At 42.0% G+C, this 13,653-nt stretch overlaps 1 protein-coding gene across 2 annotated transcripts; it reads right to left on the reverse strand.

Annotated features, from left to right (window-relative positions):
- Positions 1 to 231: 231 nt before the first annotated feature.
- On the reverse strand, positions 232 to 9,599 carry LOC119218731 (dehydrogenase/reductase SDR family member on chromosome X-like). Of its 2 annotated transcripts, none has more exons than XM_037473334.2 (7): positions 8,701 to 9,599; positions 6,025 to 6,132; positions 5,438 to 5,506; positions 3,428 to 3,529; positions 3,136 to 3,343; positions 2,225 to 2,432; positions 232 to 1,428 (listed from the first exon to the last, which is right to left on the reverse strand). In XM_037473334.2, exons 1-7 carry the CDS (start codon positions 8,798 to 8,800, stop codon positions 1,249 to 1,251), a joined length of 975 nt encoding a protein of 324 aa, XP_037329231.2. In that variant the 5' UTR covers positions 8,801 to 9,599; the 3' UTR covers positions 232 to 1,248. The 2 variants fall into 2 exon arrangements, with proteins under 2 accessions (XP_037329231.2, XP_062417308.1); XM_062561324.1 differs by lacking the exon at positions 8,701 to 9,599 and adding an exon at positions 8,456 to 8,694.
- Between the last annotated feature and the right edge of the window lie 4,054 nt (positions 9,600 to 13,653).

A 13,653-nucleotide genomic window follows, 5' to 3' on the forward strand; every position in this document is an offset into this window, starting at 1 on the left:
GATAGTAGTTTGACGACGACTCTTCCCCCTGCGCTACATCATAGCTTGCGTAGTACCCAGCTGCCAACCCAACTTTGAGAATAGATTATCGGCGCTGTGTGTGTGTACCTGTGTGTGTACCTATATATATATATATATATACACACACATCTATACATATGTAATATATATGTATAGATGTGTATATATATATGTGTGTATATATGTATATATATATATTTGATATACGTTTGATAATGGTATGTAAAAAGGCTTTATCTCATTCAACATATCATATAATTACTTTCCATAGATCACCACACTGCCATGTTACACAGACAACATGAATCAGTCTGATACAAATCATTGCATGAAGTAAAGCCTATTATCTGGTGTCTTCTGCTGGAGGATAGTCAATAGCCACATGTTCTCTCCTGTGTTGCTCTCCACGGAGATTCCTTCCTCACGTCAACGAGGGTCTAAGGATGGAGGGTGTCGCATGCTTTGAAGGTAAGCAGGTCGCCACAACGATGCTGTTTGTATTGGGGTGGGGCACATGGCTAGAACAATGCCATCTCCATCTATAAACACTTAGCATCACGTTTCTGTCGGTTCACTGTGCTCACTTCTCTGGCTCTCAGGCGGCAGAGAGGTATCTGTATTTTCAATACATTTTAGTTACATTAATACAATTTATTTAATTTTACTAAGGTACTTTTAAGTTAACCTGTCCCTATATATATATATATATATATATATATTATATTATATTATATTTATTATATGTTACAAAACTACTTGGCTACATTTATGCTCCAATTTTCATATTCTGGGTTAATTTAAGTTTGCCAAGTTAAATTCCAGGAATGTTTTGGTTACCTACAAAAAAATCAGTCTCCTTGGGGAAAGTCCTTTTTTCATTCATTAATTCAAGAGGCATGCCTTTTGTTGGCCTCTGGACAATTGCTCAACCTGGTGTATACCATGGATACTAATATCACTAAACGTGCAACAGTATTAGCCGTTAGCACAGAGCCTACTTTTACTCAACATACTGTAGGTAAGGGTTAGTAGCTAATCCTTGGATCCTAAAAGGATTCTTATTCGAGTATTTGCGCATCTTTAGTGCACATGGGACGATGCCAAGCCAAGGTTTTTTCTTTATTCCATAAAGGCTGAGTTTTGTTATGCAAGTTGTAGCTTTACAGCTCGATGTTTGAGTGTGCAGACTCCAGAGAAGCTCAGGCAGTGGGCGGGTAGGATGTAGAACTATCCCCGATGACCCACCAGCTCACAGCTCTTCTTCCACAGTTCGGCCTGGAGCTCCGAGTCGTAGGAGCTGTTGGAGGACTGAATCCTGTGGCTGTTGTACAGGTAACAGGCCCCCACCCCCTCCATCTCAGAGGAGGCTGCAGCGTAGATGGATATGGAGGCTCCCTCTGCTGGAGTCTGAGAAGAACGAGTCAGAGAAAACAAACCATGGGAGTTCAGTTCCACAGGATCCAAGCTGATATAAGGCCTCATGTAGATCATCACCTTCTTATCAAAAACAAACTTTTGATGCTAGTTTGCGTGTTAAGTCAGATCCACCAAGCCCAGTTCTTTTTCCGACTTGTGACATAGGTTGATACGATAAACTGAATAGTTATGAAGAAAGTGAACACTAGCCCTACCAAGGTCAATGTTAACTGTGCTTAGTTCAGAAATAACTACAAGGTTAGGGTTGGATTCCCACTGCTGGGATCTGTGTGGTAGAAATGTGGTAGTCCATGCAGTCTATTGTAAAGGTGAAGGGGCTGTAGACGAGAGGTGCAGGAACACTCACTTACTAAAAATATTTAGATAAATCAATGAAATTGTAATAAAAACCCTCAAATTGTAAATTTTGGACATTGTCGTGGTTACGTGACTTGTGGCAGCAAAGTGCTGTCCCAACTTAAAGCCCTCACATGCTCTCACGCTCAATCACTAACCAGGTGATGTCAGTTAAGTCCCTAAGGGTTTAGGGTTTAGGAGGGAAATTGGGATTGGCCCATAATGCCTGATGCAAGCATGGCATCAACCAGGAAATCATTGCAGTGAAACACAGCCGGTGAATTAGGCCAAGGGGCGACAACCTATATTTTCACCCAAAAAAGTGGATTTTTCTGAGCTGTTGCAGTGCGGATAGACGAACGGACATATTAAAAACGTTACAGCACTCCGCAGTCCATTGAGAGAGCCCCAGACCCTCACAGAGACCTACCCTGAACAGTGTTTTGGCCACAGGCTTCTTCATGGCCTGCGCCAGGCTCCACAGGTTGTCGTACAGCGCCGTGTCCACCATGCCGGGGTCCACAGCGTTCACGGTCACCGGGAAACCGCCGGCCGTCAGCTGCTCCTGCAGGTGGTATGTGAAGAGGACCAGGGCCAGTTTGCTCTGGGAGTAAGCGGCGTGGGAGCTGTAGCAGATTCTGGGGCGGAGAGGAGGGCACAACGTGCGTGAGTTTGGAAGGGATGGGAGCAAAGAGTTCACCATGGTGGTTTGAGGGCTCATTAGAGATGCAATAGCGCACACCTTCAAACGATTTGACTTTTGTCCGAGATTTGCACCGCCCAATTGTAAAGGCCTTCTAGACTGGAACAATGCAGCCAGAATATCAAAATATAAATTAACTTAGAAGTTGCATCATATCCTAACCAAGTTTAGAGAAATTTGACTTGACTTTTTCCACACTGTCAGAAATGATATCCAGCGGCTACATTCAGGCCAGTAGCTCGGTGGGGGCTACATTTTATTAGCCGCATGCTCACAAATACAATTACTGGGTGTGTTAGCATCTTTTTCTCTCAGCCACACACACCGTTCCTGACCGAGGAGGTGTAAGTGTGCCACTCGACGCAGCTAGCTGATCAGATATGTCTGATGTACCTCATATATCTGTGTAAATATACCTGGCAAAGAACACTCTAAATTCAGATTTGAATCCGCTCTGACTGAAGTGTATCCCCCACCCTTCAGGTACACTGTTGCTCTGTTAGCATCGTTAGCTGCAAGCCTGCTGGCTCACCGACGCCACCTTGAGAACCGCGTGGAGGCGCCTCCGCCATCCTATTTACGAATATTTACGAATTTGGATCAACAAAAAGGACAGAATTGCCTCCCGTTCGCCACACCTTTTGTTCAAGTCCTCCATGTCCACCACGCCAGCAAAGTGAGTTGCTGAGGACATGTTGATGATTCTGGAGCAGCGCCCCGGCCGCCCTGACCTCTTCAGCGTGTCTAGAAGCAGGTTGGTCAGCAGAAAGTGGCCGAGGTAATTGAGCGCGAAGTGGAACTCGAAGCCGTCCTCCGTCTGTCTCTCGGGGACCATCATGGTGCCAGCTGCAGGGGCAGAGAAGGGGTGTTAATTAACACCCTGTATGACCTGTAGCCCCTTCTCCTAAATCCCTGGTCCACTTGGCCTACCATTGTTAACCAGAACGTGGAGTGGGAGGCCGCGGTCTCCGAAGGCCTTAGCAAACCCCCGCACCGACTTCAGAGAGGTGAGGTCCAAGAAGACGAACTCTACTGTGAACGAAAAAGAGCCGCGTTAGCCCAGATCAGCCCGTAGAGAAGGAAACATGGAGAGTTTCTGACGAGCTAGTCCAACCCGTTTGAACAGTTTAATTTATTAACGACTTAATATAATGTAAGTTGCTTTGGATAAAAGCATCAGCTAAATGACATAATAATAATTTACATCTTCCGCGGCAAACTAAAGACACCTCTTCAGACTGTACCTCGACTAAAAACACTAACCAATTGTAGCACTTATATTGTACTGAACGTCCTTACTTACCTAGCAAACGCAGAGCAGCATTCATTTAACAAGTACTAATGTATTTGTATTTCCATTCCAGGCTACACTTCTACTTTGTTACATCTATAGGAAAGGTTGGACCATCTAAAATGACAAGGCATTAGTTATATTACAAAATGTTTTACTCATAGTGATTTAGGACTAACACTTTGGCTTGTTGGCTTATACTAACTGAATTGTAAAAGGATTTAAGTTATTTCACCTATAGTTACTATGTCTGTTTGGAGTGGTGCTCTCTAAGGGGGAACTAGAATGTGTTTTAGCTGCGGGTCATTCATGGGTCAGTGTCCTCACTCACTTCTCTCACATCGACAGCTTATTAAATCCATTAAATGGAACTTACTGAACAAGAGGGGCTCAAAATAGGAACGTGGTGCCACAGAAGGTCCACGAAGCACATAATAATCAGTAAATAATCTCTGGTCCCGCTCCACTTGTGGAGATAAAAGGATATTTGCTGGACTATTTTTCACTGAATTACTGTGTAGAATTACTGATACAGACGATGTCTGTATATTATGTTGCATATCTACTGATACAAGCACTCTAACCAGCTAACCGTGGCCCGTTCTGTCCAACCAGTGGTGATTGTAGGCATTCTTGACCTGTTAGTAATTATTGGCTGGCTTTTCATCTTGATTTTAAGAAATTATGTTTCCGACTCATAAAAGCAATCTTATTATGGTACAATGAAAAAAAGTCATAATAGTGTAGGTCTATAAAATACCACACAAAGTATAGGAAAAATTTAATTGGAAAATTAGCGTATAGCAAGTTGTAAAAGGTTACTGAAATGCACCATATTAGTTCCATGAAAATAGTTATTAAAATTTACAATCCCTTACTTTGAAAAAGAAGGGCATTATAAGTCGCAGCAGGAAACATGTCACCTAGTGAGGTACAGTTTGGTCACATTACAAATGTATTCAGTATTCATAATATATTATGATTCATCTGGGCATTGCTTACGCTTGACAGGTTCCTCCCTATTTGAAGTGTGTCAGAGTGTTATGAAACACATAGATAGACAATGTGTGTACATCAAGTTCACATCATTCAACAGCTGGTGAAAATATCCTCTCTTGTCATTTACTATCTATTAACCATGTTGTCTAATGACCTAACTAACAGTTTGAACCCTAAATCCCATCATGCATTCATGCATTCATTTCCTTTGGTCTGAGTTGTAGCCCAGCGTGTCATCGTGAACTAGACCGAAAAAAGAAAAAAAAACGCAGTTATGGAGGCTGGAGCTGTTCACAAAACAAAGACGATTGGAAGATCCTCACGAGCTATAAAGCGCTTGAGAACCTGAGCGATTTGCAGTAAACTAATTATAATCTAATTTTCTAATCTCTCGCTCGTTTTCTTTGCCATTTTCCACCCCTCTCCCTGCTTCTCCACAGTGTTGAAGGCTTAAAACCTGGCCGATTAAAACAACCGGCGCTTTTAATGACACAGCGTGTTAACGCAGCACAAAACGAACCTTCTCCTTTGCCTTTTCTTCAAGAAAAATTAGAGAGAGATTAGAGAGTTCAAGTTAGCCGGAGTCCTGACAATTTAAATTGCATTAAAAGGAGCACAGTGCCCTCAGACAGAGGCGGACTCATGGTTACCTTTTCCCTCGACGCCTTCCTCCTGAATGGTCCTCACGGCTGCTGCTCCCTCTTCACACTCGTTTCCAGCTGGAGATGATGGAGATCAGAGATGATGGAGATCTGAGAGACTTGGTAGGCTCATATCCAGCACAAATCTACTCCGGCGCAAGCTCATGTCGCTACTATTTTTTCATTCTTCTGAAAGTGATTAGCTGTCACCTAAATGGATCAATGAGGGTTTTATTTATTCAACATTTTGACTACAAAAGCAAACATCACATGTCTGAATGTGATCTAAAATATTTTAGGTATTGAGAACAATCCCCAATATGTGGGCACAAACACAAGTATAGGATTACAAAACATATTTGGCCAGATGACCTAAACCCTGCTGCCCCTTCTCAACACAAGCTCCACCTTTCATGTACACATTTGTGCCATCAATCTTCCCAAAAAAGAGCAAACATTAAGGAGTCTGTGTGAAAGAAAGGAAGACTTTGAATGAGTTCTGTGCTGTTTATTTACAGTAAGTCATCAGTGCTGTATATGACATGCTAACATTCATTAAGCTGTATGATGATGGGAGGGATTGGACAGTAGCCTACCTATGACCACATGCATGCCAAGGCTGGCCAGGTGTCTTGCCGTCTCATAACCCATTCCTCTGGTGCCCCCCGTCACTACGGCAACCCTTCCATTCTGCCTGGGTAGGACTGTGTGGGAGAGAGCGGATCACATGAAACCATCATCCAATCCTTTATTTTCCATGTTCTTATGAATCAGCATTAATATGATCAACAGGTGGTTTGGATGTGGTTCCATAGACTCTGGACGACGTCAGGTCAGGAACCGCTAATCTGTAATTACTACAATGGGAGAGATGAATAATTGTAAGTGTATTCATAAAAATGCATCAATGTTAGATTCAAAAGGAAAGTCAGACAACCAGGAAAATGTTGGAAAAATATTTTTACTTTCATAGATTGCTTTTACATCATAACCTGAATAAACGTACAGCAAGACATTAAACCATTGTTAGTGCTGAGATATTGATATACATTTGGTTTTACAAATCCATCCCAAATAGAAAAAATTATTTAAAAAAACAGCAGCTTATTGTTTTAATAGAGTTTTAAACTTTTTTGGTTTGTGATTACAGCTGTAGAGATTGTGACAAATGCAATGAAACAACTCTTAATAACGATAAACTAATTTAAAGACCCTCACCCCTCTGACCTTTCCCTTCCACCTCTACTTGTCCCTGTAGCTTTGTTAATTATGTATTGTAGTAATGTGGAGACGCTGCTTTCACTCATTTTAAATACACATAAGAACATAGAGCAGCTGGATGGCTTGTTTTACTGAACAATGGGAGAACCAATCGTAGAAGTTGGTTTAATAGGGCAAAGACTTTAAAAGAAATACACGTTGCGAGTGATTAGATGTACCATGCTTCTATCAAACTCTTACCAAAGGAGTCAGGGGAGGAACTAAAACATGTTTTTGTTGAAAAATGGCTGCCAAAGAAGAAATACTCTCCAGCTCTGGTACCAAGGATGCTATTTCAGCATCACTAACTACCTCAGGACATTTCGACATTTGAACCACACAGTCAAGAGGCTGGTTTATGGTACAGTTTCTGTCCAAGCCGTGGTCCTAATCAGCCTCGCAGGGTTCACGCTCATAGTAACTCAAGTATCTCAAGTTCTCATATAAGAAGATCTTCTGATCTACCCAAGCCGGAGCTATGCGGTTCCTTTTACCAAACAGAGCAGTCCCAGAGGAGTTGAACATCCTGTGACATGGTACACTGGTAGCAGGAACACACCAGTACTTCTGCAGCACCTTAGGAAGGGTGGGGAACAAGGGCGCATGAGTCGACCACCACAGTAAAGGATCTTGTATTAGGAAGTAGGTAAGTAGGATTTGTAGTTGCCCATCTCTTCTAATACCTGAGCATGCAGCTCTTCATGGTTCTGGTCTGTGTCAGATTGACAAAATATAGCCGCCAAAGGGTTGTCTTGGGTTGAACTCCTGGCGGGTTCTCTCAGAGGCGCCGGCTTTTTATTCGGTGGCTTGTCACATACCCAGAAGTAATCATCTTGGCCTGGTTGCTCTGCAAACTGCTTCTCAAGGATCGCTTTGCACTCCTCAATGATATTACTCTCAACTTTAGAGTGTTCCTGAAGTGACAGGAAGGGCAACTTCTTGTACTGAGGACCGCCAGCACCCCCCCCCCCCCCCCCCGTTGACCGCTTTTTTAATGGCCTGCAAACATTCAGCGTGGACTGGCGCAAACGACTTGCTGAACCTGACGGCCTGACATATGCCTGCAGGTGGCAGTAATGTGTTGTATAGTATTAAGTGCATTCCCGAGAGGAAGAGGTTTGATTTGGATCTCACGTCTGTGAGGATCAGAGGGAAGTAACAATACTCTCAATTCATTCACCGATAAGTACATTTCTAAAAATGGTAAACCGCATGGAGCAACAATTAGTAGTATTAATTAATTATTATTGTGTTAGTCAGACACTTATTCTGACTCTAAGTAGTCAGAATAAGTGTCTGACTGAACACAATAATATCTGGTGTCCAAACCAAAAGTAACAAATAAACCAGAGCTCGGCTGAATTTTTTTGCTGGAAATCACGAGTCTGGATTGCCACACCATTGGCAATTCCTCATGAACAACCAGAATGGAGGAGATCCTCTTATTGACTAATAAATGGCGTGCATACTTTGAGGGATTAACAAACGTGTAAACCCCTTTCACCGCGTCTGGAGACAGAGATCACTTTTTATTTGTATCAAACAAAGGTCTCCCTCATGAAGTAAATCACCACCAGCAGTCTGAGCAGCTTATGTGTGTGTGGATATCCACATGAAGATCGTATATCCATGCTTCCTTCAGATGGACCGAATCAACCTCATCGCTCTCTCTGCAGTCTGCAGAGTTCCACACAAAAAGTGGGTTCACACCAAACGCACCATATTTCAAGCTACAGGATTACATACAAAGTCAAGACATGACCGTACCTACATTGGTCACCTCTTTTTTCCTCCTCATTCTCTTCTTCTCCACGGCTCACCACTGATCACACCATTAAACGAGCATCAGATGGGGGTCGAACCCATCACAACACACCGCTGTTATGGAGCTACGCTCGGCTGCTGTCGGATAGGTTCATTTGCAGGTCAATACGATCACCAACACATAAACAGTCCTAATTTATCATGGACTTCTGAGGCCATCGTTAGTAACAGCGGATGGGGTCTCTGACCTGGCAGCGTGAAGGACCTGTTGAACATCTGGTAGATCAGAACTTTGATCCCGCACAGATAGAGCCTGAGCAGCGGCAACAGCACGGAGAGCAGCCACATCTTTTGCCCGAACGAACGGCTTCCGACTTCCGCTGAGCTTCGCCTCAATGTGTCCGGGTGGGAGTCCGCGGCGCAGCTCCAGTCCGGAGTTCCGCCTCCAGGACTGGAGGATGCAAGAAAGTGGGCGAGGTTCTGCGTTTCCACCGAGCAGTACGGTACGGGTCGGGGCGGGTCTGTTAACCATGATTTGGCGAGCGTTTCCACCGCCAACAGTCACTTGATAGGCGTGGTATTGGACGGAAAATAGATTGACGTCATTCGATCGCGCGAAAACTGAAAGCTGATCACAAACAACAATGGAGGACATACAGCCGATCCTGTGCTTGCTTCTCGATATGTGGCACGTTAAAGTAATGCTGCGCGGCAACATTGTTTCGACGGTGTTGTAGTTTAAAAACGGCGCTTCGTGTGTTGTCTTTCCCCTTGCGGCACGCGCAAAAGACGACACTCTTTCAACCAATCAACGTTCTGCAGTGAGTCTAGCTCCACCCTTTAGTACCAAACAACTGTGTCAGGTACCCCAACGGAAGGGTACCCCAAAAGTGGTACGGTACGGTGCGGATTTTTGGTACTTGGAGTGGAGACACAAATAAAAGGGTATCTTCGGCCTACTCACAAGCGCATGTCTGAATTGTATTGTATGGTAATGTGGGCCTGAACCACCATACTCTCCTGGTAAGTAACACAAAGTGTTAAACATTGCTATCAGTATTTGTAATGTCTCATGTCTTCCCTCTGAAGAAATAAATAATAAAAACATTTAATTGGTGGCAATTCCTGAGTGATCAAAAGTCATAAAGCCTGAGCCATTAAGGCTATAAGATATCCCAAAGAGAAAGAAGCAAATAGTTATTATAAAGAAATCGTTTAAAAATAATATAAACAATTTCAACTAAAAATAAATAAAATAATAAATAAATAAATAATAAATATAAATAAATAACTATTTGCTATATATATGTATGTATTGTGAACCAGTTCATCCTTAAAGTGGCCTGTGTGCTTGTGGCCATTTGAAGGGGAAACACACCAACAGACATGTTTGAGGAGATGTGGTGGACTGAATTGGATCATATCTGCTAACACTTTCTCAAATTTTGGATTCCAGGATTTTATATGATTACAGCATGACCGTTTGTATAGTATTCAGACAAGCTGACAAGCTGTTAAATGTTTAAAAAAGAACAAAATCATATTTCTCTAGGAGCTTGACACAATATTATTCTTAGTTTTCTGAGTTTAGTTCTCAGTCATATATTTTTCAATTTTATTTTCCAACCCAAAATGTCCAAAAACAGATATGGAAATATATACATGCATATATTTATGTATACATATATATTCTTTGAAACAGCAACTAATATACTTCACCCATTGGAAGTATTATGGATCAAACCCTCATACACAGCAAACATTGTTCTCATCCATTCCTAACGTCATTAGTAATGGCAGAATGGCAGGAATTTCCAGATTTCTCCGGGAAATAACAGGGAGCCAGTAACTGGGAGTCATGTTGGGGTAGTGTGATTGGAGACGGAGCGTCTGGATCACAGGATATATACTAATTAAGGATTTTTCATGGCGTGAGTGAGGCCTTTTAATGCTTGACATTTGGGACCAGATAACATTGGTTATTTACTTATAATAAGCATGCACTTTTTAAAGAAAAAGAACCAGAAAACCAGACAGTACTGTACTGTTCTTCATACAAACAGTTTTATTATAATATGTTGATGCCTTGGGTAGGAACAGCAAGCTTCTTTTCCAATCATGCTGCATACAACCGTTTTTTATTTTTGTTTTCTTCGCTGATACGTTACTTGTTGTTCAGCACATGCGAACACTAATATTAGCCAGCGCTCCAAGCATTTCTTATCTTTAACATATCTAACATAAAGGCTGTGTTAACTTAGACAATATCATTGTTTATTTAATTTGGATATACTTAATGATCCATCCAAGGTCCAACAACAGATGCTGGTCTGTGCATTGAGTTTAATTGATCTGCTATTTAACAATGTCAGATTAGAGTTTTGACTACTCTTCTTTCAAAACTGGTTTACTCAATATCTCGGTGAAATTGATTTTTATTTACAAATTAATAAAAGCGTACTAAATATTTGAATGATACCAACATGTCGTTTAGCACATATCTGCTTGCTTCAACACATTTACATTGCTTTTGTATATATATGTTTAAGATATAGTTCACATTGATCACATGACTCAATTCATTCATTCAATAACTAATAATGCCCCTTTTTTGCCATACTGTTTCTACATCTAATCAACCTAAGAGGACGACTTTGTGATGCCACATTTCAATCACCATGAAGATAAAGTAAACATTTATTCCTGTTCCTTTGTTTACATGTATTCATCCAACCTCACAGTGCAAAATGACAAAATACAACAATAAAAACAAAGACAGAAAGACTGCGTGCGTACAATACATAGCATCATATTTTGGGGAGTTTTTCCAGTGCCGATGTGAGGGTTTCGGGACAGAGGATGTTGCATGTGTACAGACTGTAAAGCCCCCTGAGGCAAATTTGTAATTTGCGATTTTGGACTATACAAAATAAAATGAATTGAATTGAATCATGGCAGTACTGGTGTAGCTTATTGGTGAGACTTTTTATGAAAAACTTCCGGACGTGTCCTTGAGCTCCTCTCGAGGTTAGAGAGAGCTACATTTCATGTAGTAGATTTTCAGCAGCAAACTCTCTTCACCCCCAACTGAAATAGCATAAGAACATCGGGTCCTAGACCAGAAAAATATGTTTTATATGTCACGTGCCATTTCTAATTGGCTGATGAAGCATCATCCGTGTCGAAGCCAAAGTACTTCCACACTTTGCTCTTAGCCCGTGGGTGTGCCACCAGTTTAGGGCCGGTGTCCGAAGTTGCTGAACTTTCATCCTCCATTGGTTCCTTTGGTGAGCAATCCACTTGGATTCCTTCACTTATTGAGCACCTAACAAGAATAGTGAAATACACATTTGAGGAGAATGTTAGAAACGACATCCTGTGAAGCTATGCTGAGATTGGGTTATGAATTCCATTAATATGCTCACAACACTATGCACAGTGAGAAATTGGGTTACGGCTGAAATCAGCTGCCTGGGTTACCTTAATGAGTAAGGCTGTAGTCTGATCTATAAAGAATTGACTGCTGTGGAAAGGGCCAATAGGAGGACAACGGTTACTCACATGACACAACGACACTTGGTAGCTTGCCAAAAATGACTTGAACAAATGTAAGATATGATTGTATTTTGTGATTTGGTGTTTTTATGTCATCATTTTTTTAAATGTGACAACACATCTCGTCATGTTGATGCTGGGACGACTTTGTGGCCTAAAATGACAAAAGTCAGCATTATTAAAGATCATGGAGTAAAAGTCTTCTACTCTCGTAAAAATGGGTCACAGCTGCAGTGTTTAACAAGCAGAGTCAGGGTGAAACAACCCTTCATCAAAGATGGTTGATAAAGAACCAGCCTCATGGAACCTCCACCAGTATTACAAATGTTTGTGTTGCAAAAGTATATATTAAACTATTGTTTTTTTTATCGAGTAAGTTGAAACTGACGCTATTGGACTAATCTATGAAGGTGATTAGGATTGTCTGAAGCACCGTGTGTCCAAAACCAGTTGCATCAGTTAGTAAAACAAATCCCGTACCCGCTCACCGACGTGCTTCCCCTGTCTCTGACTCACTGCAGATATGTTGGTGCAACATGTGGATTATGGCCTGAATTGGGCGAGACACGGTCCCCCTGCTGTCTGCGTGTGCGTCTGATGTGTGGTCGCAATCCACGACCAGGCAGATCATCAGAACCAAAGCAAAAAAAATGTTTAGACAGAACGTTTTGGGAGGGAAAACAAAATCGTTAAGTATTTGTCCAACTCCAGTCTAATGACAGCATGTTTTAATGTAGCTGTGATCTAATAAAACATGACCATTTTATTACGAAAAGTAGAAAGAAATACAGAGAAAATACAAATTCAGAATAAAAAAAACGATTAAATTTGTGAAACACTCGTTGAGTAACTATTATGAAGTATTGTGTTATTTAAGTGAGTAACGTGACCAACATGCACCTTGCAATGAATGCTGGGAAAATTACGATGATAAGGCTGCTGCTGAAGCAGATGGTAGAGTCACATTTCTGCAACATTCATTTTGACTTGTGGTTCTCACAATAGAAATAACAAACAATCAGATAAACTTTAATAACATGAATCAGTAAATAACTGATAGGATTTCATAAGAGGGAGGCTCCCCGCCCCGTCTTTGAGTGATGGAAGCTCTTCTAACCACTAACTGTTGTGTCTGCTTTCATTCTTTCACAACGTGCATGTCTTGTGTAAGGTCTCGGTCAGAGCTGCACACCCAGCCGGCTCTTTAAAAGGCGCTGGTCCTCCCACCTATCCACAGAAATCCCAGCGCGAAGATGGAGTCTAGTCTGAGGTTGGCCGTCCTTCTCCTCCTGGCGACTGGAGCAGTGGCACTGGAAGGTGAGGCACGGATCATTCGTTGCTCGATTATTATGGTATGGATTGAACACAGGGGTTACAGCTGGGTTCCTCATTGAAAGGGAACTGACAGCAAGGCCACTTAGATTAGGTATCTGGGGTGTAGTACCTGTACTGGTTGATGGTCCTTAGGTGAACTTCTAATCATTGGAGCAACGAGGTGGGCACACATCCACTATTTACTTTGGCCCTCTCAGAACCTCTCATCCATCCTAAGGGTTGTGATATCCATAATTACCTAAATCCCTTCACTGGATCCCCATTCGCTGTTTGAGTGGCCTGGGATCGAGGAGACGAGACGAGGGGACATC

The sequence above is a fragment of the Pungitius pungitius genome, chromosome 3 (genome assembly GCF_949316345.1).
Source record: "Pungitius pungitius chromosome 3, fPunPun2.1, whole genome shotgun sequence".
In the NCBI taxonomy this organism is placed as follows: Eukaryota; Metazoa; Chordata; class Actinopteri; order Perciformes; family Gasterosteidae; genus Pungitius; species Pungitius pungitius.

What these genes read in the sequence shown, in the direction of transcription:
- LOC119218731 (XM_037473334.2), bottom strand. Translation starts at nt 8,800, where the DNA reads ATGTGGCTGCTCTCCGTGCTGTTGCCGCTGCTCAGGCTCTATCTGTGC. An exon ending in CAGGTCCTTCACGCTGCCAG is followed by an intron (nt 6,133 to 8,700) that starts GTCAGAGACCCC and finishes TCTCCCACACAG; the next exon opens with TCCTACCCAGGCAGAATGGA. An exon ending in CCACGTTCTGGTTAACAATG is followed by an intron (nt 3,344 to 3,427) that starts GTAGGCCAAGTG and finishes CTGCCCCTGCAG; the next exon opens with CTGGCACCATGATGGTCCCC.